We start from the raw sequence: 26,079 nt of genomic DNA, 5'->3' as shown, positions 1-26,079 counted from the left end.
TATATACAAGTACTGTACAAGACTCAATTCACCAGAATACATGTGTATATATAGAGAGAGAGAGAGAAAAAGACAGAGAGAAAGAGAGAGAGAGAATGAGGGGAATATTCACACAACCTAATGTATTCACAGTGTTCCTGAAATCTCATGCTGGACTGACTATCAGTGACTATCAGTCTGCATGTGACAAACGCACCGTCTTCCCAGCAATTTGTCTTGTCACAGTTTATATCAGCAATAAATGTCTTTGCACTCAATAAGACTCATTTCAGATCCAAAATCATTGAGGAAGGATTTTCCAGGTATTTTTTCCACATATTGGAAAATCTCGCCATGGTAGCCCCGTCGATAATTCGGTGGTCAGCTGACCAGCTAATTTGCATAATGTGGGCTTTGTAGATGTTTCCCTCAGCATTAAACCTGGGTAATTCCTGGGGAGAAAAAAAGTTTTATCTTGTTAAATAAAGCATATTTTTACTCATCCATAAGTTATATTAAAAACACATGGGTCATTGAAATATAAGCCCCCCCCCTCCACCAACCAAAAAAAAAAACAAGGCCACTCCTGGTTTTGAACCAATGATCTAGGCAACAGTGGACCTCTAAAAAAAAATGTCATAGCTGAATTGTGAGCTTTCCTGCGAAGATGCAATACTCATCGGTGGTTCAGAAACAATACAAATCCAACAGTACACGACGCCGGCAAGCATTATGTTGGGAGTAAACCAGACAGACCCCAGAGGAAGGCCACAGTAGAATCTGACGTTTTAGGAGCCTTGTACTGAGATGGAAACATTCTAATATTAACAGACAAACTGATCTGATGCGCTGTATAGGGTTTAATGGACTTTCGTCTAATACATACTTCATTTTAGTCTTTTCCTTGAAACAATGATTCTGAATGGTACTTTATGAAGACTTAATTAGGATCAAATCACACAAATGTCAGGAGAGGGGCTTGATCTTTTCAGCCACAAGTCAATATAGAGTGTGGCTACCAGATACGACTTCCTCCAGCATATTTGTTACAAGCCTGTCAGTTCTATGGTCTAAGTGCTTAACATGTATTTCAGGCAATTAGATACCTCACATTGCAGTTTAAAGCTGATTGGTTTTCGTCTGTACAACACCTAGACAATGTCTGACAGTTTGTATTTTGATTTAACAGTTTCTGTTTAAATAAAATTAAGTACAGTATGACCACAAAAAGAACCAACAAACACTTCAAGTTAGTGTTTATCGTTTAAATTATTTTAATTGTTTTCAGGAATATGTAAATATCTAGCTACCTACCTGTATTTTTCCCACAGCTCCAATAGCCACAGCTGGTGGCAAAATCACCGGTTTGGTATATGTTCCACCAATCTGGAAGAAGATTTATTTCTCTGTATATTTATTCATTTTTGATGTATTTATGTCTTAAACGCCATACTCTAAGAACTTTTCAATAAAAATGAGCACTTAGTAACTCACGCCCTTCGCCAGGTACTTGACAAACCTTCTGACTTTAAGCTGTGGACGAATCAATTAAGAGTTGGCTTAACCTGTGGTGAGACCAGCACTTCAGGGCAATGATCCAGAACAGGGGAATCAGATACATCCAATGTATTCAACAGATATTCTTTATGCCATTCGTACATGTAGGTATGTTTTATTTATACAATTTGAGGTCAGTCAGGTTTACTGACACAGAAAAGCCAGGAGCTACAGAGAAGACTTCCTCTTGCAAATAACAGATGAAGTCAAATGTACAGCCTGGACTGTGCCTTACACAGCTTGATATTAACAATCCTCTCTACACAGAGTCATTATTGCCATATATTATGTAAAGCTGTTCAATGGAGCTGAAGTCAAATGAATCAAATGTGATGTATTCATATTCATTTATTCATTTCATTGGTGTTTTTCGCCGTAATCAAGAATATTTCACTTATACACTGGCGGCATGCATTATGGTGGGAGAAACCTGGGCAGAGCCCAGGGGAAACCCACGACCACCCGAACATCACTGGAAGACCTTCCCACTTACGGCCGGAGAGAACGCCTGATATATTTATAAGAATGGTGTTCAACACAATAAGAAATTAATTCACTGAATGTGTATGACAAAACTCCTGACAATACTCCTGCCAAACCACTGAGAGCTGGTTTCACAACGAATGTTCAACAGTGAATGTTCAATGATTGGAAAAATATTCTCAAATGTGAATAAAAATTTGAGTGAGGCAGACTATGGTTATCATGAAAAACGTGACTGACATAGTGGTGAACAATTTGATATTTTAGTCTTCTCCAGGCACTTCTATAAAAGCATAGCAATAATGGGTATCAGTTCACAAATAACATCCGAATCATGCAAAAAATGATTACCATGCTCATCACACAGACAACAGTAAACAATTTTTTGATAAAAAACTATTATTTATTATTATCACTGTTCAAGAACGTAAAAATCCACATGTAATCTAATAAACTGCTTTTGTAGCTGGAAACAAACTGCTCTGAGACTTACTGTGCCAATGTTAGATAATGTGAAGGTGACACCTGTCAGGTCCTCAGGTCCCAGCTCCCCTCCTGACCCCCGTTCCTGGAGGCGGTTCAGTTCTGCAGCTATTTCAAACACACTCAATGATTGGACATTTTTCACACAAGGGACTAAAAGCCCCTGTGGTGTGTCCATGGCAATACCTATATTATGTGATGCCTGACAGAGGAAAAGAAAAAAAAAAGAAAGTTAACCCAACATAAGTCCAAACAAATATATAGCTATCTGTTCAGTAAATACAGGGCAATCTTGTTAACTTGCAACCACGGAAAGGCTGACACATCACCTCTGTATCTACGTATCCACCAAAATCTAAAACAACATACACATGTAGAAGACCTGGAGAAACTGGCAACCTGGTTAACATGAAAACTGTGAAAAGGGACAAATATGAGTGTGCACAGTGAGAACAAACAGAGACGAGGCTCTAGATGAATGTGAGTGTGCACAGTGAGAACAAATAGAGGCGAGGCTCTATATGAATGTGAGTGTGTGCAGAGAGAACAAATAGAGGTGAGGCCCTATATGAATGTGAGTGTGCACAGTGAGAACAAATAGAGGCGAGGCCCTATATGAATGTGAGTGTGCACAGTGAGAACAAATAGAGGCGAGGCTCTATATAAATGTGAGTGTGCACAGTGAGAACAAATAGAGATGAGGCCCTATATAAAGGTGAGTGTGCACAGTGAGAACAAATAGAGGCGAAGCCCTATATAAATCTGAGTGCGCACAGTGAGAACAAATAGAGGTTAAGCTCTATATAAATGTGAGTGTGCACAGTGAGAAAAAATAGAGATGAGGCCCTATATAAAGGTGAGTGTGCACAGTGAGAACAAAGAGAGGCGAAGCCCTATATACATATGAGTGTGCACAGTGAGAACAAATAGAGGTGAGGCTCTATATAAATGTGAGTGTGCACAGTGAGAACAAATAGAGGCGAGGCTCTATATAAATGTGAGTGTGCACAGTGAGAACAAACAGAGGTGAGGCCCTATATATATGTGAGTGTGCACAGTGAGAACAAATAGAGGCGAGGCTCTATATGAATGTGAGTGTGCGCAGAGAGAACAAATAGAGGTAAGGCTCTATATAAATGTGGGTGTGTACAGTGAGAACAAATAGCAACAAGGCTCTATATAAAGGTGAGTGTGTACAGTGAAAACAAATAGATGCAAGGCTCTAAATAAATGAGTTCCAGATGCACAATGAGAACTAATAGATGCAAGGCTCTATGTAAATGAGTTCCATGTGCACAGTGAGAACAAATAGATGCAAGGCTCTATATAAATGAGTTCCATGTGCACAGTGAGAACAAATAGAGGCGATGATGAATAGTGCTGTGATGACATCACTGAGAGATCGAACATAAAGATCTATTAGCAAACCTATATATGATTCCATGTTGGACAGCTGCCATTTACTACATAATATCACTGAAGCTGGGAAGTGTGTATAATACATAGAGTTAGAAGTGTGTACCATACACAGAGATTTAATTTAATTTAATTTGATTGGTGTTTTATGCCATACTCAAGAATATTTCACTTATACGACGCCAGCCAGCATTATAGTGGGAGGAAACCGGGCAGAGCCTAGGGGAAACCCATAACCATCCACAGGTTGCTGCAGACCTTCCCACTTAGGTCTGGAAAGTATATAGAGATACAAGTGTGTATAATAAATAGAGATATATTTGTAACCCTAACGCAAATAATGACAAACACATGTACTGACAGACGAAATTTCTTCGCCATATAAATATGCTTTGTCTAATGGCAGTAGTAATATGAAAATCAGGATGTCTTCAATTCTGCAGCCCTCTTGGACAGGGAAGCAACTCTTGCACCAAAAAACACTGAGGACTACCTTCCTTTAAAACAACAGCTTCTCCTTCTGACCCTCAAAAATCCACAAATTAATCTCTGCGTCTCTTTTGAATCAACAACAACCCATGTGATATCACAGGACAAATATATGACAGACATATCTCTAGACAGTAAAGATTTACCTTGTACGTGATGTTTTGACAATTTTCATCCAACGAGGAATTCAAAATAGGGAACTCTTGTAATGCTAAGGATGCAGCCTGTTAAAAATATCACAAATCATAACAAGCAAAATCATATGATAAGAATTGATATACTAGTAATCTAAATTGCTTTTGAAAATTATAACCAACTTGTATAGTATCAATGCCTAATTCACATGTCACACGGACACACCTTTCCTTTATTTATATTTTTTGTCCATGTTACAGCAAGTGTAAGCAATCAATAGCCACAAATCCAGCCATTTATTCTTTTTAACTGGTGTTTAATGCTGTACTCAACAATTTGCATGAAGGACATATGTGACAGCAGTCACATCAATCATTCATTGGAGAGCCCTTTAAAATAAACCAAAGCACTTTACCAGATAATACTACAGATAAATAACAAAGTTGGTCAACGTTGCAGTGACCTGTTGCTTTAACTACTGAAGTCAGCAATGGTGCTGTAACCACAAGTGATGCTGTACTAGTGCTTTTGAAACCATTCCAGCCAAAATTGCCTCACCTGACCTCATGTCTGCCTTATCTATTATGACATTTTTTAAGACACATCCTTCATACCATCATAAAATGATGATATGCTTGTAAATCACTTCTGTTCAGCATTAAAAGCATAGTTCAAATAATATTAAAACATCATCATTTTTAATCTTTGATATTAAAGTATTCTGTAACTTGCTTTGTCTTCAGTTCAGTCTATCAGTCAAATATAAATATACTATGCCATAAATCCAGAAATATTTCTTCTTTTTTTATATCTGTGGTATTACCTACATGGCTTAGGAATGAATTTGCATCTCTCACGTACAATAATTTCAATTCATATAAGTCAGATCTAGCTGCTGTTATCAACACTGATTTTCACTAACATGTCTGAAACAACTGCTCTGAGCTGTCTGTTGGTGGACCAATGGAATTCTTGCATCAATACTTTGAAAAGTCAGCTTGTTCATTCATCTGTGTATTGAAACAAGGATTATGGTCGGTACTAAAGTTTGAACTCTCCAACTAGCAGCATCTTTGGAGGTGTTACTTCTAACTGGCAAAAGGTCGGCAACAGAGATCTGACATTAGTAACATAGCAATATTTGCAACAGTGACATACCCTATTGCCTAAACCTTTTTGCTTACAATAAAGTAACTTACAGTGCCTTTTATGCATCTTTTTAATTTGATTTTGGAGACAAAACTACATTGGTTGAATTGGCCAATTTCAGGGCTTCACAATTAGTATAATTTTATCAGTCTACACGGAATAATGCTCTCAGAACATTCTTGAATAAACGTCTTGTAAACATGCAAAAAGGTTGAAGACTTACATCAACAATATATGCAGCTGTAACATAGTAATATGTGCAATTGTAACAGCAATATATGCCACGGTAACATAACAATATACTATAAGTTTTCCATCTTTTTGTATCCTTACAAAATGTTTATTCAAGCATATTCTGAAGGCATTATTCTGTGTAGACTGATAAAATTGTACTTGAAATTGGGCTGAAATTGGCCAGCCCAACCAATATAGTTTTGCATCCAAGATCATCCTAAAAATGTGCATAGATTGCACTGTAAGTTGCTCTCTGAAATGAGAAAAGGTTGAGAAATTAGGGTACACAACTGTAACATAGCAATATATGCAACTGTAACACAGCTATATACATAACTGTTTGAAGTCTAAGACTCAATATGTTCTCATTAATTCTTGATATGTTTGAGGCTTTAATGCAACATACCTTTAGAAAAATTGGCATAAATGAAAACTTGACTCCTCGTTGATCAGCCATGGCTCTTAGGGCAGCTCTGAGAGCGACCAGCGAGGTCATATTAATCTCGTCACAGTAACCAAAGTGCGGTATGGACAGCGCAGCTGTCATTGTCTTCACCATTGTCTTCTTCATTCCTCTGATAGGCTGCGTCACATCTTTACCAGGGGAGATAACTGGCTGTGTGGGTGCAGGTCCAGGAGGCTTAGATTTAGCTTTAACAGGTGATGTAGGGGGTACATGTGGCTCCTTTGCTATTTTGATCACAGGTACTAAAAAAAAAATTAAATAATAAATAACAGTAGTCCTTATTGACTTATATCCAAATTATTTCAACTGGACATTATCGCTGTTAGAGACAGTATGGCAGATATTACTAATCTCCCCAAATTCTAAATTCTAAAGAAACTACTCTCTTCTCTTATAAAATGCTACATAGATCTAAAAAGTGATAAAACAAACCTTTGGGAATGTCCCTTTTATAGCGTTAAATTAAAACAGAAAACACAGTAACAGATATTTTGATATTGGAGTCAGATACTAATCCTAAATAGTTTTTTTCTGTTGTACTTGAAATTATTTCACTTAAGCCACTTACAGTCACATTTTATATTAGTGCACCATCCAGAGTCAGAGGCAAACAACCATGACACCATGAATTTTATGTTATTACATGAGGGCATCATGGGCAAAACACCATTTTTGAATCCAAGTCTATGACTTCTGGATTTCTGGTCAGCTAGCCAAAACTGGATTCACACATGTAGCTTTTTGACAGTGGCTAGTGGATTTGAGGTTATCTTGGGTAGTGGTGATTTTGAGGACAGCTAACAGAAGTAGGATTTAAATGTGTCTTTTTGTCAAGGCTTACATGTAGTTGTTTTTGACAATGACCTTATAACTGTTTGGCCAGCAATGTGACACAAAGACTTTATAACTACATGCACTTAGCCAGCAATGTGACACAGTGACTTTATAACTACATGTACTTGGCCAGCAATGTGACACAGTGACTTTATAACTACTACATGTACTTGGCTAGCAACGTGACACAGTAACTTTATAACTACATGTACTTGGCTAGCAATGTGACACAAAGACTTTATAACTACATGCAATTGGCCAGCAATGTGACACAGTGACTTACTTGCTTTCCCCGACTCCAAATAACGCAGTAAATCTTCTTTCAGTATTCTGCCATCTTTCCCTGTTCCTAGGATGTCACTCAAGTTGATCTTAAAAAAGAGGGTTATATGTACATGTATATAAAATCATGTCACATCACAATTATAGAGGATTCCAAAGTTATAGGATGAAGGCTTGGAAAGAAAAACTTATAATAAAGTGAGGTGAAAAGATGATGAATTCAAAGTTTTATATCCACCACTAATTACTTTTCTTTTACAAAAGCCATTTAGCGTTGCTCCTTGTGAAGTTTGCTGACCGCCATGCCAAGCTGCACTGTGGAAATGAAATATTTATTTTCCACACTCTGCAGCAAAGCGTGTACAGCATAGTGTGTTCTGTATTCTTGTCATCCCTGTTGCACTGTAATCCTACAATGAATTTCTGCATTTCCTGGCCAGAGACTTTCCTTTGGCAAATTTTATGAACTCTACAAACCCTAAAGTTCACGAACGTGTTATAGTGTAGTTGTCAGTTCTGTTAAACAAGACAACACCCATGACTCTGTGCATACTATGTGGCCTTAAGGCCAGTTCAAGTCAACATCTGGAGTAAACTACAAACCACACAAAAAACACTGAATAATAACTGAACAAAACCACCTGTTCAGTTGTATGGTCAAAATACAGGTTCCAACCCACCTACCTCTACCACCTTGACTCCCAAACTGCCAATGTTGCATTAAGCCACAGTCATTCATTTATCCTAAACATCATTCAACTGATGTTATATTAACTCACGTTATTTTCTGCAGCCAACCTCCTAACAGCTGGAGTCGTCAACACTTTGGAGCCACTGAATCCTATGGCTTCTTCCAAAACTCCAATGTTTGAAGTCACCTGGACATCCTGTTCATCCTCTACAGGAGCAAATACTGCAATACAAGCAAATACTGCAATACAAGCAAATACTGAAACAAGGGACAAATGTAACATGGCCAATGGCAAATGCATCTTCTGGGGGGCCTCCGTGGTCGAGAGGTTTAACACGCCTCTCACCAATGCGGATGCTGTGAGTTCAGCTCGTGCTGGCTTCCTCTCCGGCTGTACGTGGGAAGGTCTGCCAGCAGCCTGCGGATGGTCATGGGTTCTGGTTTCCTCCCACTTGTTGGAATAGCCATTGTTGCCTACATGTGTATCAGTCTCTGCAGGAGGAAACAGGTGTGCTGTGCGTCAATGCGCAGCTATAATTTTTTGTCTGGCTCTTTGATTGAACAGTGTACTTCAAACCAGCCAATCCAAACTACCGTTTCTACTGATTTTCATTCCATATCAATTCTCGTACCAAAATTGAAGTGGAATACTGACTCAAAAGTCACCTTTTGTCGACAATAGAAACAGTTCTTGGAAGAATGTCTGGAATATTTTACTGAACATTTCTGATAGCGTTGTCGACCTATCACACTCCGCCTCTGCCCAGAAAGTGACTGCAAAACTTTGAAGGCATGAAAAGAAAAACAGATTTAATACATAAAAATTTTACTCATACAGGTTATCCTTTTGCGCAACACTGTCTTAAAGGCATGAGTGAAAACCCATGCCGTGAGAAACGGCTGAAAAATTAACTGGAGCCCTTCACAGGGATATGCATTGGACATGTTTGATAACAGTGACCACTTGCATTCACTAATAAAGAAATCATAAAATTGACGGCAAACATGTAGTGGTTTCCATTTTTCCTTTTTAGTCAAATAATGACAGCTGTTGCTTCCTTTTATACTTGTGTGGAAGCTTCAGCTTTCATTATTGCAGTGATGATTCAACTTTTCAATATCTTCATCTTTACAACAGATACTAGGTTTAACATTTATTTCTTCATAAGTTTATCTTGAGAATCCAACCAACCTGACACGCCTTCATCGAGCTCTATATCCACCAGGGGTTTGCCAACTTTAGCTGTGTCATCCTCTTCATAGTACAGCTTACAAACAACTCCATCAAATGGACTTGTGATTTTCACAGCGGCTTTGTCACTGGCAACTTCACAGATTGTGCTGTCAAACTGGGTCACCCTGTCACCAACCTGTACAAACCTCTCAAAAACAAACAGGCAAGATATCAGATATTAAAGCCTTCTGCACAGGGACAACATTTGTTGAGAAAACGAGATTTCTTGATCCTCGAAATTTACTTGAGTGTAAGTACCAGGAGAAGAATTCCTGAGTCTAGAACACTTAATCCAAAGATTCAGATTGTTTAATTCTGGGCAACAAAAAAGCCAGAAACAAATGAGCCTAGCCCAAGATTTCGCTCATCTGTGGGACGAGATACATCAATTAATCAGCATCTAAGGAATTAAGTGTCACATGAGTACATACAAAATGGACGCCGTGACACCTTTTTGGGGTCACATGCTTTTGCTGCTGGAATCTTCAAAAATGGACAACAAATGTTGCCTGTGTGCAGGTAACCATTACTCCGTATCATCTCTCACCTGGATCTGAAAATTTGACTTTCTACAACGCTAGACATAAGTAAAAACTTAAATAAAACCTTATGTGACTGGTCTTTACTGATAGCAAGAATTTTATCTTCATACAGTACAACTCTGGTACGGTTTATGGATGAAGAGAAGGGGTGCCCACAGTCAAGCACTGCCCTTCCATGTGTACCCTGCCAACATTCTGACTTGGAGCAACAGCCTATTAAACCTACCAGAACTGGATTCAAACCTGCATTAATAAGTAGTTGATCAAATGTAACTGTAAAGTCTCAATGGATACATGAAAGGTAACTCTCAAAACGAAGATTACAATTCTATGGAAAATAAATAAAATTACATGTATGCCCCAAAAGATGAAAAAAAAAAAAAGTTCGTTTTTCAGGCATATTTTATCTCCCATAATTACCTGTGCCCCTATGTTTTACGCATATCTTCAGTGAATGGTAATAAACTTTAGGAAATGACATCACTGATGAACCTATTGGACCACAGAGCCAGCCAAGTGCCCGCAATCAGAGTTTTGCCCCATACAGTTATGAGAAGTACAGTATCACTGTTGACATTATTTAAGCAATAACTATATGTACTTAATTTCAAATTAACTAAAGGGGTCTTACAAAAACTGTAGTTTAAAGCCATTTCACACCACAAAAAAGGAGGCTGAGAAGATATTTAATACTTTTACATGTTAAGAGACATACTTAACTCAACACTAAAGTATACATGAAATGCTTGGTTTGTATTTATGAATATGGAGTATATGTGGTGGCCCAAAATATAAAATTTGAAACAGGTTTCTCTGCTTCTTTATAGGACAGAAATGGCTTTAAAGTATGGTTTTCCTAACGCCTCAGTGGTTGGTGAGTAGTCCACTCTGGTGAAGCCAGTAGGCCTACACTGAAACCAGGCTAGCCAGTAGTTGACCTATCCTGTTAAACTGAGGCCTACCCAGAAAGTATCAAGACTAACAGCCATCAGTATGAGCAGGATTATGTGGTGTGGGTCTAGTGGCAGTGTTTTGTTTAGCTCTACACATACCACTCCTTAATGACAACCTCCTGAATACCCTCTCCAATATCAGATAAATTGAATGGCACAACCTCTCCACTGCAGACTGAAAAAGAAAACATTCATATTATTATTTTCTAATCTTTCATGCTATGTATCAGAAAGTATAAAATAAAAACCTGACCTGCAATAGCTATAAAAATGACCCTTGTTTAAAAAAAGGTGGGCATACTGTAACAGGCCGATATCAGATTTTTTAAATCCGATGTTAAATATATAAAACTTATCAAGGTATCAAAGTGTTTTTTAACTTTAACTGAGGGTATACAAAAAAAATCTGTACATAAAACTTCACTGAAATCGGACAATGTTGTTAATAAGTTATTGCCCATGAAACCAACAACCAATCAGAACAAACAAAATCATGAAGTGTGCATGCATCTGCTGGTGTTCATATTTGATTTGATGCTATTAGAGATAATCTTGTGAACAAAATTTTATTACAATCAGACAATATTTGCAGCTGTTAAAAGCACCCATCAATCACAATCAAGGATTTGTTAAATAATATGTAAACCTTATGCACGGATCTATCTGGTTTTCAAATTTTCAACATAAACAATATTGGACAATATCTGAAAAAATTATGGAACATTAAGCAACAAAAAGGATGCATGGATAAGGCTAGTTGTCAAATGTACTCTGGGGTCACTGAAAATGAACACGCACAGAAAATTTGATAAAACCAGACAATATTTACAGCAGCTACAAGTCCATGTATTGCACAGAAGTCACCAACCAATGAGTATCACAGAATTCATTTAATGTGCAAAATTTATACACTGATTTGGCTGGTTTTGGACTACGATCTGATGTCTGAGGTAGACAGTTAAGATAACCTGCATTATATCATATTCAAGGAAATCATTAAATATGGAAATCTCATGTATGGATCTGCCTGGTTTTCAATTTTATTCTGAGATTACACTAAAAGGGCCAAAACACAAAATTTTACAAACATTGGACAGTACTTATTGAACAGAGAAAATGATGGAATTCATTAAATATGCAAAACTTAAATTAACACAAATGAAGCTAGTCTTCAACCATGCAACCTGTGAGTTTCATGATTCCGCTCTTGTTAGTTTTCAAGATATGAGCAAACCAGGCCCATGAAGAAACATATAAAGCAATGGCCACAGCACAAATAAAACCTATCAGGGTCAGGGCAACAGTTTTGGAAAATCAAGCACAATGAGTCCACAAGTAACACATACAGGCAGACATGTGCAAATCAATATGCCCCTTTTTTTTAACATTTATGGAAATCTTTACTTGTACAATGAGTACAGTAAGACATCTCTGTAAATCTGCTCATCCTTTTCAATTTATATCAACTGACATAAATAGTTTTGAAGGAACACAATGAAAAGTTTTTACTGGAATTAAAAAATGTTATCTTCCCATATATCTATTGGTGAGATTTACTGCTCTGTTTCTTGCCAATGAATGGTTAAACAGTAATCAGCAGTGATTAACCTCTAATAAAATGAAGTGGCCCAGTATAAAAAGCATACCTGATGTGGAATGAATTAGTCTATGGCAAGGCCTTTTTTCATGGCTACATTGTAAAACACCAGCTGCTTTTGGTCCCAGACGTTTATGTTGACACAAAGTAATGTTGCCTTGGGCAAATGTCTGAAAGAAATATTACTGATTATTGAACATTAATTGAGAGGCTGCAATTTATTCATTTGATTGGGGTTTAACACCATACTCAATATTTCTCCCATTTGATGACAGTCTATTTAAGGGACTTAGGAAACTGAAGTTCTCAGAGTGACTACCAGCCTTCAGCAAAGTAAATGACCAACCACCTCCCCACGTTTCACATAACCTACAGAATAAAGATTTCAACTGTAGATTGAGCCCAATTTGCATGTAACATCCGCAAGTGATATCCAAACACCTGATGCAAGAAAATCTGAACAGCCCTGATACTGTTACATCTAACATAAATTAAGTTAGTGTTACAATTTCAAATGACACTAAGAGCCAAAGTTGACAGCAATGTTCTTGCATCTGTCAGGATTGTGTCCTTGGTGTTGTTGTTGCAGCAGTGCTCGGCCGACCTTCATGTTTCATATTTCATCGTGTTTCAACGCTTTATCAGAATAAACAGTTGATATACAAATCCTAATTCGTGTTTCTGTTACACTTTAGTTTGTTCTTACTGTGGCAAGAAGTCGCGATATTCCCACTCGAAGTCGGAAAACGCGTCTTGCCATGTGAGCTGCCATTTTCATAACAACACCACTTTCTCGCGTGGGTCGGCGAGATGTAAATTAGCAGACCACGGAAACCACGTTTTCAAAGTGTGGTGAAATATTTAAAGAAATTGTTTTCTCGACACTGTCAAGTGCTGCTTAACGGAAAATGGCAACCAAAGATATTGTTGAAATAGACGGTAGTGTCCTTGAAGGGGTAAATTAGTTTATGTTTACATTCGCTGTCATTTCGTATGTAACTTTGGATGCAGGTTCTTGTGTCCGTAGCCTAGCGGTACCCGTAAGTGACATTTGTCAGGGTACGTGCAGTACGTGCATGACTACCAGTGTCCCTATTTTGCACAGCAAAATAACCCTCAGAATTTATATGAAATAGATCTACCGCACAGAACATGTATCAAGACCATGAATCCTTTTAGCTTTACGGGGTAATACATGTATCTTGTAAGACAATGTCTTGGACCAGAACAGGCAGTAATCTTTGTGCTCAACTCAGGCGAAATAGACCAAGTAGTGTAGCTCGGCATGGTGTGAATATTTATAATGGCACTGGCACAGAACTTTTAACATTTTCCATTTAACCAACCAAACTAAGACACTAAACATGCCTTTTGTATTCATTTTGTAGGGTACCCTACCCAGATTTACTAGAAATTTCTGACGATATAGCGGTTTCAAATCAGTCTATCAGATTTTATTGTCTGTGTTAGTTATATGTTAAATGTACTACCTCCTTATTCTATGTTTCTGACATTCATTAGGTTGGTAGACAGACAAGGTAAATGTTGAATGTTAAATAAGGAGCGAGATCATTGAGTTTGAGATCACTGAATTACATATTTTATACTTTAATTACTGTATTTGCAAATGATTCTGTTCTGCTTATTATGTGAGGTAGTTTTGTGATGAAATATGATTTATTGATGAATGATTTCATATTTAAGAAATAGACTGATAAATCGTTTGTATTTTTGTCAGGGTGGTCAAATTTTAAGGAATGCTGTTGCCTTCAGCTGCCTTTTGGGAAAGCCAATCAGAGTGAAGAATATCAGAGCCTCAAGAAGTAATCCAGGTCTAAGGTAATATGTAATTCTGACGACACAGTGTCATACCCCAGGAGGTCATATTCGTGGCTGCCAAAAGTTACACATCTGTCAAGCAAAACAGAGTATCACTTTGAGCTGTCTGATAATTTGGTGGAGAGATAACATTAGTAAAGCCAAATGTACGTGGTACTGATCCATATTAGCCTGCTCTGCCAAGGACAACCAGTGCTGTTCCGAATACACAATCACAGTCATAGTATAGCACTACCGGTACTTAGAACAGGACTGGTACTTAGAACAGGACTGGAACAGTTAATAGTACAGAGCAACACCGGGTTTATATTCATATCTTATAAAACTGTTTATGTCATCTTACATTGTTAGGTTTTATTTGTACACAGCATAACATATAACCCCAAATAAACAAGGCAGCTACTCAGTTGTGACGATGTTTTACGCCATTCTCAAGAATATTTCACTTATATGGTGGGAGGAAACTCGGCAGCACCCGGGGGAAACACAGGACCATCCACAGGTTGACGGCAGACCTTCACATGTACGGTTGGAGATGAAGCCAGGCAGCATGTGCTGGGCTTGAACTCACAGTGTTAGCTGGTGTGCTAACCCCCACAGCCACAGAGGTCCCCGTTGTGCTGTATGAGTGTTCATGTCAATACGGCTAACTCTAGGATACCCAATATGTGCAGCTGTATGGTTAGGTTGGTTTGACGGGAGAGTTTTATTTTAATTTTATCAACAATTACTTTTGATTCAGCAACTTTATGGGATTTTTTTAAAAGATTTTTATTATATTTTTATGTTTGGTGGCCCTGACTGGAGATGCCCTAATCATGTAATTAATTGTATTCAAAATCAAATCGTCAGGTTGACATGCTCTTTAAATGCAGTACTTCCTTTAAGTGAACATAAACTCACCCACTAAATCTGAATTAATAAAGTAGTATTCCAGAAATAGTCTAAAATATTTTAAAATTTGTACACCACTTATCAACAAAATAAATAGCAAACAATTGTCAGTAGCTTGCCACTCATTTTGTGACGCGATTTTGCCATGTTATAGCTATCTAGAGTTACACCACAAAACCTAGGAGCTCTCCTGTACCATTGGTATTAAACAGTGTGACAATGAAAAAACACAAATACAGACAAAAACGCCTGATACCCAATCAGAGAGTTCTGTTCCGTGTTCAAAGGGCCGATGTTTATTTTAGTTTGGAGCTTGGTCAGGAAGATGTTCGTGGAAATAAGCGTCATGTTGTAGCAGTCTTGCTTGTATTCGTCCTGCATGGGTGTAAGCATTAGGCCTAGAAGGCTGTACTGACATAAGGGAATTTACCAACCAAAGGAGGACCACCTCATTTATAACAGACTCTTTCATTCAGATTTTTGGGGCCTCTGTGGCTCAGTTGGTTAGCGCGATAGCGCAGGGTAATGACCCAGGAATCTCTCACCAGTGCAGTCGCTGTTAGTTCAAGTCCAGCTCATGCTGGCTTCCTCTCCGGCCGTACGTGGGAAGGTCCTCCGGCAACCTGCGGATGGTCGTGGGTTTCCCCTGGGTTCTGCCCGGTTTCCACCCACCATAATGTTGTCATATAAATGAAATATTCTTGAGTACGGTGTAAAACACCAATCAAATAAGTAAATAAATAAATAAATAAAATCATTCAGATTTTGGGAAGATATTTTCGTAATAAATCTGACTTTGTTAAGGAAAAGTAATGCTAAGTCACAATATTTTTCTCCAAGCAATGACTTTCCTGAGGCAGTTTTTTTATTAGTTCACCCTGACAAGTTACTACAGTATCCTGCCCAAGAAGGAGGCATTGTGACATTGACAGCCGTTCTCAGTTTCCTGCTCAGGAGGAATGCAGCATCAAAGTACAGCCCATTTTTTTATGCCCGCTGGATATATAGTGGCAGACTTTATGTTTACTTTTAAAAGAAGACCTTCCCCTTGATAAAAGTATTGGTTTTGTTTTCTGTTTTAGACCCCAGCATCTGTCTGGTATAAAGCTAGTCGTTGAGCTGTGTAAAGGAAAGGTGGAAGGAGGAAATGTGGGTTCATCAGAGATCACTTTTTACCCGTCCAAACTTAGCGGAGGATCCTACGTAGCTGACACAAAAACTGCTGGGTGATTATCTTGAGACCCAACACCTACACACTTTTTTTTTACTCGACTTGCTTAGATAGAGGATATTGCATTGTGAGGGTCGAATACCATCAATATTTTTTGAGAAAAACGTTTATTCAACCAGTGTTCAACCTTCACATCAATATTCTATTTATTGTTTATATATGGACACTATTATGATTTTGTATATTTGAATAAGTTTAAGCTATCTTTTTCAAAGTAGGCCTTCACAAACTGACGTTTTGTATAACATTGTGTCTTGATGCATGATGTAGGAATGTTAAAGTTGACTATACTTGTATTATCATTCATCTCATTGAGCTCTGTTTGGAATGTCATAAAAGAAATGACGTCCTGGCATCTGACTGTGAATTATCAAAAGTGTGGTAACAAAAGTGATATCTAACTGGGTGAAATTTCACTTTTATCAGTGCAGGAAATCCTGATCATACATAAATAATAAAATTATTTATTTGATTGGGTGTTTACAGAATATTCCTGTATAACAGAAAACTGAATAGAGCCTGGAGAAAACCTCTGCCCTTAGCCAGGTAGTTGACAAAGGTGCAGCCAAATCAGCAGGGGCATAAATCTAACATGTAACCTCATTGATGAAGGCCCTAGCTGTTGTCTCTTTCGAGAGTGACACTTTAGAAACTGACAACCATTGACAACTGACAACTTGGTAAACTAAAAGTGTTCACGTTGTTACATTTATAAATCAGTAGTAGCATGTAATTTTGTTTTTGGGTGGGAGCGCAATTTTTGAATGCCTACTAATATATTTTGTGCTTTAAATTAAACATGTTTTCTCTTGCAGGAGTATATGTTTGTTAATACAAGTGGCACTTCCTTGTTTATTGTTTGCTGATTGTGCATCACAGCTATTATTGAAGGGAGGAACCAATGCAGACATGGCACCACAAGTGGATTACACGTTAATGGTGAGTTATCTCCCCTGATTAAGAGAGAGAGAGGCGCACTTCATAATAAGCGACATTCAATATTCAAATGACTGCCATTTTTTTTCTGTTGAAATATAGCAAGATTTTGCAGTACATGGGTGCTAATTTTCACCTGATTGCCTCTGACACAATGAGGACATGCTTACTGCATTAAATATCCATTTGACACAAACTCTGATTAATACCACAACCAAAACTGTTCTCTTATATAACAGCAATCAGGTGTATTGGCCCTGGAAATCAGAGTAATCCACTAAGCTTTACCAGGTACCCTAAGACGGCGAGAGCTGGATTCAAACATACAAGCCATTGAAGTTGAAAGACAAAGTGAGCAACAAGAACCATTGCTAAAGTCTTTTGTATGATCCAACCTGGGTCTGATCCTGGATCAGGTCATACCAAAAAAATGATGCTTGTTGCAGCCTGGCTTGATGGTCAGCACTGAAAGGTTAGAGCAAGGAAACAGGACTGGTTGGCGCGGTGTCAGTATAATGTGACTGGTTGGGGTGTCATCATATGACTAAAAAGTTGTTAAGTATGACTTTAAACCCCAAGCATTCATTCATTCAGTCATTCTTGATGGCCACAGAAAGCCCATAGTTTAATCAAATTATCCATTGAGGACCCAGTACTCTTGTCATATTCCCTCTCTCATAATGATTATTATTCTCAAGGTGAAGCGCAAACTGAGTTTTGCTGTGTCTTGTAAGACACAAAACTGATAACATTTTTTCTGTTTATTCTGAAGGTTCTGAAGCCTATTGCTGAAAAATTTGGTGTGAAATTTGATTGTGATATTAAAAGAAGGTAAGTACCGAAAAGAGATTCTCAAATTTGCATTTTTTTTGTGGATATCGTGTGTGTTGTTTATTGATTGTTATCTCTCACGCAACCATAAATGTTTTGCATCAAGTTTTAACAGTTCATAATAATGAATTTCCTGGAGAGTTTTGTTCATTTTCAGTTTCTTTATAAATAAAATCTCAGTTACATTATTCTTTCTTGTTTTCTTGTTACTTAAAAGACAAATGTTAAGCTGACTAGACTGAGACTCAAACTAACAACAGGGTGTCTAATCCCATTGCCAGTTCATTTGAGCAAGTATTTTCACTGGTCTGAACATAGTTTCAGTGACAGAAATCCTATTTATCTTCAAGCGTTCCCTGATGATGTCTTAAAAGTTTTTCAAAGATTTGCTCCAGGGCCAAGACCTGTATGTCTTAAAAGCAGGGTTAAATGATAAGGAAAGAGGTACTCTGAATTACTTTGCTAAAAATTACTTTGTAAACTGCGGTTGTTAGTTTCAGGGTTTGTGTTTGTTTCTAAGTTTGCCTTGTGTGACAGGTTTTGTTTTTGTGGACTCTTCACTTATAGGGGGTCAAATAATGTTATTCATCGTAAATATTTTTGAACATGTGTTAGCTCTGTTGCATAGGGCATCCTTCATGTCATTTTAATATTTTCACCTGGTTTCTCTTTGGACTGAGGTTGCACTTTAAGTATCGAGACCTTATGCTGTACACTTGCTGGTTAAAGTGGATTTTCAGTGGTTGAAACAAATGAGGATCAGATGTTGGTTCACCGTGAATGAATAAAAGTTTTAAAGTGGCATAAATACAGGTTGATTAAATTTTAGGATAGACTTTTCAAAATATGATTTTGAAACATCAGCAACTAGGCTAGAGAAATTGCATTGCATTTAATCGCATAGTAGTCTCTAAAAACCAAATGGTGAAAAACAATTTTTGGAAGAGAAATAAAGCATCAAAGAAAAAATCTATATATTTGCTCACCCCTCCATTTAAGATGGGACAGAAACATGGACTTTCTGTTTAATTTTTCTCCTCCAAAATTTTTTTTCACCATGTAATTTTTTTTCTTACAAACGTATTTCTTTGCAATGGCATTTTACAGCTCTGTGAATCGGAGATGTCCTCATTTGTTTTCAGAGGGTATTACCCTAAAGGTGGGGGAGAAGTGTTACTTACAGCTCAGCCAGTTAAAGAGTTATCTCCCATTAACCTCACAGTGTCAGGAGATGTTGTGCGAATTTTCGGCCGATCATTTGTGGCAGGACATCTGCCAAAAAAGGTAAATAACTGTACATCATTAGGTACTGTTTAGGGTTGTATACATTCAAAATGTGACATTCTTCTGTTTTAGATTTTAGCTGGAATAACAGTATTTTTTTTTTTTTTTTTGTTCTAAGCATTTCAACCAACAAAAGTGTAATGACCACAATCCATAAATAATAAATTAAAGAGAAGACTTCAGATCTGCTGGAAAGAAACTAGAATACAGCCTAATACTTCACCATGCTTCATTGCAATTGCCATTGGTATCAGAATCCTTCATTTTGGATGCTTATTATTTCTTCAGAAATACAAACCATGAAAGCACCCTGATAATTATGGAGCTTCAGCTTGAAGATACAATAGGGGAGTTTCGAGCTCGAAATCTTTCATCACCAAAAGTAAAACCAGTCTTACTGTACCATGTGATCTGTCAAAAATGTTAGGCAACTTATTTAGATTACACTTATTATTACATGGGCATTGAAAATAGTTTTGCCAGAAGTCATTTAGAATAGAAGAAAGATAGAGAAAGTGAGGAGTTGGTTTTTCCAGAACTTCTAAGGCTCCAAAAGGAAAGAGACGTAATTTGCGTTTCACAATGGGACTGGTGATTGGTAAATTAATATCAGCAAAAGTTGCCTGATATTTATAGCAACTTACTGATTCAGTTACATGTACATTTTTAACTTTTAGCAACCAAAGAGTTCGAACCTAAAATTCTCCTGTGGTATTTATTCATTTATTTGATTGGTGTTTTTGCCGCACTGAAGAATAATTCACTTATACAACGGCGGCCAGCATTATAGTGGGAGGAAACCGGGCAGGGAGCAGGATAAACCTACGACCATCAGCAGGTTTCTGACAGACCCACCAGTTCTAATCAAGCCACGATCATGAGCCTTAACCCTTACAAGAAGCCGGCCTCATATGCATGTGAACACATTTCACATCCATATGTATGTAAAGTAAATGAAATAGTCTTCAGTAGGCATTAAGCATCAATCAACCAAATAATTAAATTTATAAATATACCATGGGCCATCTCTGATAATTTTTGCCTGATATTCAAGTTAAAGAAGTACTAGTAGTCATAGAAGTACTATGAATATGTCATCATTGGGGCTAGTTAGCAACATGGAGACAATGCTGTGAAAAGACTAAAGTAAATAATGTTAAAAAGCAGCATTCATAGCTATAGCACTTCTTACCATAAAGACATTTTAAGCCAGATAGCAAAGAAAAAAAATAATAACTCAGAGAGAAAAAACTGACAGATCTGTACTTTGTCTTTCAGATTGCTCATATCATGGCTGCTGAAGCTCAGACTGTGATACAAGATCAGTGTGGAGATGTTCCTTATGATGTGGAGATTGTTAAGGAGCCAGAGCATGCAGCAGTGGGGATCGGAACTGGCATTATGTGTGTACTGTAGTATTTATTTTTTCACTTATTTGATTAGTCTTAATATTTTATTTTCTTTTTTTTAAAGAAAGGGACATTTGAATATAATATTTGTATGGTGAGTAATTTAGGACTAACTGGTGCTAGGCTCCTGAGTCACGCTAATTACCTTGGCCATGGAGGCCCTGAAGTATTAAAGTATGTATAGATTTACATATTGATTTCAATGGTCTTTGCACTGAAGTTTATTTCAAGATAACTTCAATGGATTGTCTTAACTTGATTCTTTCAGAATTGTTGCACAGACATCCACAGGATGTCTTCTGGCTGGCTCTGGATTGGGAAAAAAGGGTATGAGTTTAACATTTTAAAGAAATTCTATAGAGATAACTTTGATAAGAAATAAAGTACAGATTGCCAGTTATGTTCAAATAAAACACCTAAAGCATCACTGATGTCATTTACTATAAGATGCAACTACCACACCTTCTCGTCCAGCTCATGCTGGTTTCCTCTCCGGTCGTAAGTGGGAAGGCCTTCCAGCAACCTGCGGATGGTCGTGGGATTCCCCCAGGCACTGCCCGGTTTCCTCCCACCATAATGCTGGCTGCCATTGTAAAAGTGAAATATTCTTGACTGTGATCTTAAGTACGGCGTAAAACACCAATCAAATAAATAAATAAATATCACACCTTGTCAATAATTACAGACAAACTGAAGGTAAGACGGTAGATCACAGAAGTCTCCTGCAAACCGCTCACAGCGAGAGCTATCAGCATGCTAGCTGGAGTATAGTACCTACTCTCACCTATAAAGCTAGCCTTTCCTCACAGCTTATACACAGTGTCATTTTTCAGTATTCTCGCTTGTTTATAATAAGACGAAAATATTGATACCAGTACATCAGCCTTGTGAAGATATCTCTTTGCGATTTCCTGGCCAAAACATTCACCATGCTGTTAAAGGTGTGCTCAAAAGACACGAATGATGCGCAGTATGATGTATTTTGTCAGAATTTAGGTACTGGTTTGTTTTTGTTCAGGCATCAGAGCAGAAAAAGTGGGTCAAGATGCAGGCAAGATGTTACTGAATAACCTTGAACTTTCACCTTGTGCTGATGAGTATCTCCAAGATCAAGTAAGCAGTGTGAAATGTTTTGTCATGAAATGCTAAGAGGAAAAAGATAGAAACATCTTTGACATTGCGCTGATAACCTATCACTTTCAACATTGAGAAGAAAACTGAAAAACCATATTAACTGACAAAATCAGAACTTTTATGTTTACAATATTTGTGTTTTGTGAACAATTAACAGTTCACTCTACACAGCATAATTTGAATATTGTTTTGTAAAAGAGATTTTCTAAATTTGACCTCATTTATTGATCATTAAGTATTCATCTTTTCTTATTAAAGAAGAAACAAGAGCTTAAGTAATCTCATGTATAGGAGACAACAGAAATGATTTCACATTCTGTGTTTAATTCCAGTTGATTATCTTGATGGCCTTGGCAGCAGGAAGATCAAAGGTGAAGACAGGGCCTCTTACTCTCCACACAAAAACAGCCATACACATCGCGGAACTCCTCACAGACGTAAGCCATGGAGAACGTGAAGAAGCATTACAATCTATTGTCTCAAATTTTGTAGTATAATTTTTTTTTGTTGACACAGCAGTCAGTTCAGATCTGATGATGCATTTCTTACTGGCAGACCCTTTGGAGATATGCGTAACATGTGTTTTTGTTCGTTTACAGGCCAAGTTTACAGTGACATCAGACGAAAATGGTTGTAACGTCATTGAGTGTGAAGGAATAGGATTGCAAAATGATCTGTTAAAGTGAAATTGCTTATCGCTGAAAGATGGGACACCTCACAGTAGGACTGTGCAAAACAACAGAATTGGAAATCAGAGGCAAGCTTGAGGGACTGAGCAGTGCAGAGGGGAACTCATAACACTCCTTTTTGCCTGCAAAAAAAAAACTGTCCAAAGCTATGAACTTTTTTATTACGTCACAATTATCTGTGTATGTGGGCTCTTAAAACACGTGTGTGGAACACCAGCAGTGCAAGAACACAGAAAAAGATGATGTGTTGTACTGCGATTTAAACCTATTGTGTACCTTGTCTTTGAGTCTCCCATTGTAACCCTCTAAAGATGTTCAGAGAGGCATTTTAGTGCTGATCAAGCCTTAATCAGTATTGGTTTCTACTGTATTCTCCTGTGAAGGGCATTCGTTAACACAACACAACACAACACAAGCATTCACCAATACGTCCGTTACTCTTAGTTTAGATAAGCTTAATATTAGTCCCTTTGTGGTGTAAAAGGGAAACTTTGGTTATATCATTTTCTGTGAAGGTTTTATTTTTTCATTTCGGAACTTCCTAGCTTGATGTTCAGAGATTGAGCATAAAACAGTTGCTGGTAGGCCTGGTGATGAGGATGATGGTGTTTAGAAGCATGGTGTTTGCCACTTATTAAATGGAGTGAATGATTTACACTGGACTGTATGAAGCGGTAGACCTGGTGTCTCAGTATGGTAGGTTATTGGTTGTGGAGGGTAGGTATATGGAAGGGTAGAAAAGAGTGGAGTCAGGTTCTGGGATATCCTAAGGAAGGTCTCTCGGTTAAACATTACCATAACAATTTCTGCATGGAGATTAGTCTGCTGCTACAAGGAGACACTGTCATGAATTGAGTGGAGTAATGTTTAAAGTATTCATGAAATCAACAGTTTTAGTTGTTTAAGATGTAGTTTAGGTGTGACATAACATGTATAAGAATGAAAAAATTCTCAGCCTTGTGTCTGTGGGATACAAATGGCTTAAAACTACTTCCCAGCATCCCAGCATAAAAACAGATATCTGAGAGGTTTTTGACAAGATATGCAAAATTGACCTTTGATGTTTTTGCTATACTTCTTTGTTTCATGTCATGTTTTATGAACAAAACTGTATTTATTATACATGTATTTTATGTAGCATTTTGCTTAACTGATCATAATGAAACTGCAAAATATTACTGTTAATGTATTTTTCAAACTACCTAAAGTTTAAGTATATTTTATTTGACTCTCAGGCTAAATACACTTGGAAGATAATGGGCTTGTTTAGGAATAAGCAACAAGAAAGATTGCATGGGAAAACTATAATGCATGAGGACAAACTTTCTGTGTTTTAGCTTTTTCATTTGCTGAAGGTAAAAATAGTCCCACTTTACAATGTGACCCGGCAAAATGTTGCTGGCAGACCTTCCCATCTACTGCAGGAGAGAAAGCCAGCAGGAGCTGGACTTGAGCTCACAGCAACCGCACTAGTCAGGTGCAATCAGAATAAAACCCTGACTGAGGTAAATTGAAAAGGGGCTGTATTTCTCCAGTTAACACAATGTTGTTGCTGCTCTGGTTTTATTCTCTATGCTGTATGTCTTCAGTTATATCCTAAATCATTGTGCTGCGCTGGCACACTAACCACAATAGGCCACGGAGGCCCACGGACATCTGCAGGATGTTGGCAGGCCTTCTCACTTGTGGTTGGTCATTCCTGAGGGCCATTGTCGTCCTATTACCTGGCTTTCAATATCACCACAAGGTTCATACTGAGGCCATGAAAACATTGAAAACCTGGGAAATTATAGATAACTTTTTCCAGTCCCTCAAGTTCATCTCTGAAATTGCAAGATGCACTTTTGTGCATGTGTGAAATTTTAACTAATAGGTAATTTTGCATTGATTTAAACTGTATTTAGACATTTATTAAAAGTAGACTTGAAAATGTGAATTTTAAACCTATGGAAGTCTTTAATGTGAATGAACCCTGAACTTAATTTCTGATTGACTGACTTGATACTCGATACACAGCTCTGTCCTTCAGTCATAAGTAGGAGTCCGGTCATCCTGATATGGAATAAAGCCATAAGCATTCAGTCACAAGCAGGAGTCCGGTCATCCTGATATGGAGTAAAGCCATAAGCATTCAGTCACAAGCAGGAGTCCCGTCATACGAATATGGAATAAAGCCATAAGCATTCAGTCACAAGCAGGAGTCCGGTCATCCTGATATGGAATAAAGCCATAAGCATTCAGTCACAAGCAGGAGTCCCGTCATCCTGATATGGAGTAAAGCCATAAGCATTCAGTCACAAGCAGGAGTCCGGTCATCCTGATATGGAATAAAGTCATAAGTAGGAGTCCGGTCATCCTGATATGGAATAAAGCCATAAGCATTCAGTCACAAGCAGGAGTCTGGTCATCCTGATATGGAATAAAGCTATAAGCATTCAGTCACATGCAGGAGTCTGGTCATCCTGATATGGAATAAAGCCATAAGCATTCAGTGACATGTAGGAGTCCCGTCATCCTGATATGGAAAAAAGCCATAAGCATTCAGTCACAAGCAGGAGTCACCTCATCCTGATATGGAATAAAGCCATAAACATTCAGTCACAAACAGGAGTCCCCTCATCCTGATATGGAGTCAAGCCATAAGCATTCAGTCACAAGCAGGAGTCGCCTCATCCTGTTATGGAATAAAGCCATAAGCATTTAGTCACAAGCAGGAGTCCCATCATCCTGATATGGAGTAAAGCCATAAGCATTCAGTCACAAACAGGAGTCCCATCATCCTGATATGTAATAAAGCCATAAGCATTCAGTCACATGCAGGAGTCCGGTCATCCTGATATGGAATAAAGCCATAAGCATTCAGTCACAAACAGGAGTCCGGTCATCCTGATATGGAATAAAGCCATAAGCATTCAGTCACAAACAGGAGTCCGGTCATCCTGATATAGAGTCAAGCCATAAGCATTCAGTCACAAACAGGAGTCGTCTCACCCTGATATGGAATAAAGCCATAAGCATTCAGTCACAAGTAGGAGTCTGGTCATCCTGATATGGAATAAAGTCATAAGCAGGAGTCACCTCATCCTGATATGGAGTAAAGACAATAAGCATTCAGTAACAAGCAGGAGTCTAGTCATCCTGATATGGAATAAAGCCATAAGCATTCAGTCACAAGCAGGAGTCCGGTCATCCTAATATGGAATAAAGCCATAAGCATTCAGTCACAAGCAGGAGTCCCGTCATCCTGATATGGAGTAAAGCCATAAGCATTCAGTCACAAGCAGGAGTCCGGTCATCCTGATATGGAA

General features: G+C 37.9%; 2 protein-coding genes across 2 annotated transcripts; one reads left to right on the top strand and one right to left on the bottom strand.

Annotated features, from left to right (window-relative positions):
* Positions 1-73: 73 nt before the first annotated feature.
* Positions 74-13,296, bottom strand: LOC135469952 (lipoamide acyltransferase component of branched-chain alpha-keto acid dehydrogenase complex, mitochondrial-like). The gene is made up of 11 exons (XM_064748613.1): positions 13,231-13,296; positions 12,574-12,694; positions 11,027-11,102; positions 9,391-9,578; positions 8,287-8,420; positions 7,509-7,596; positions 6,332-6,633; positions 4,554-4,631; positions 2,513-2,704; positions 1,294-1,365; positions 74-431 (listed from the first exon to the last, which is right to left on the bottom strand). The coding sequence occupies exons 1-11, from the start codon at positions 13,294-13,296 to the stop codon at positions 264-266; spliced, it is 1,485 nt and encodes a 494-aa protein (XP_064604683.1). The 3' UTR covers positions 74-263.
* A 58-nt stretch (positions 13,297-13,354) lies between these two features.
* Positions 13,355-24,475, top strand: LOC135470562 (RNA 3'-terminal phosphate cyclase-like). Its single transcript, XM_064749581.1, has 11 exons — positions 13,355-13,480; positions 14,263-14,363; positions 16,340-16,483; positions 17,304-17,427; positions 18,197-18,255; positions 19,398-19,539; positions 20,818-20,942; positions 21,217-21,275; positions 21,967-22,061; positions 22,415-22,519; positions 22,682-24,475. The coding sequence occupies exons 1-11, from the start codon at positions 13,433-13,435 to the stop codon at positions 22,766-22,768; spliced, it is 1,089 nt and encodes a 362-aa protein (XP_064605651.1). The 5' UTR covers positions 13,355-13,432; the 3' UTR covers positions 22,769-24,475.
* Positions 24,476-26,079: the final 1,604 nt, after the last annotated feature.

Source organism: Liolophura sinensis, chromosome 7 (assembly GCF_032854445.1).
Source record: "Liolophura sinensis isolate JHLJ2023 chromosome 7, CUHK_Ljap_v2, whole genome shotgun sequence".
Taxonomy (NCBI): domain Eukaryota; kingdom Metazoa; phylum Mollusca; class Polyplacophora; order Chitonida; family Chitonidae; genus Liolophura; species Liolophura sinensis.
Note: the sequence above shows the minus strand (reverse complement) of the source record. Positions and strands in the feature narration are given on the sequence as shown.

Excerpts from the sequence above, each read along its gene's own strand:
- LOC135469952 (XM_064748613.1), bottom strand. The coding sequence starts at position 13,296 with ATGGCAGCTCACATGGCAAGACGCGTTTTCCGACTTCGAGTGGGAATA. Across the intron at positions 7,597-8,286 it reads GGTTGGCTGCAGAAAATAAC|ATCAACTTGAGTGACATCCT; the intron begins GTGAGTTAATAT and ends CTCTTTTTTAAG. Across the intron at positions 1,366-2,512 it reads CATTATCTAACATTGGCACA|ATTGGTGGAACATATACCAA; the intron begins GTAAGTCTCAGA and ends ATCTTCTTCCAG.
- LOC135470562 (XM_064749581.1), top strand. The coding sequence starts at position 13,433 with ATGGCAACCAAAGATATTGTTGAAATAGACGGTAGTGTCCTTGAAGGG. Across the intron at positions 13,481-14,262 it reads ACGGTAGTGTCCTTGAAGGG|GGTGGTCAAATTTTAAGGAA; the intron begins GTAAATTAGTTT and ends TATTTTTGTCAG. Across the intron at positions 16,484-17,303 it reads GCTGACACAAAAACTGCTGG|GAGTATATGTTTGTTAATAC; the intron begins GTGATTATCTTG and ends TTTCTCTTGCAG.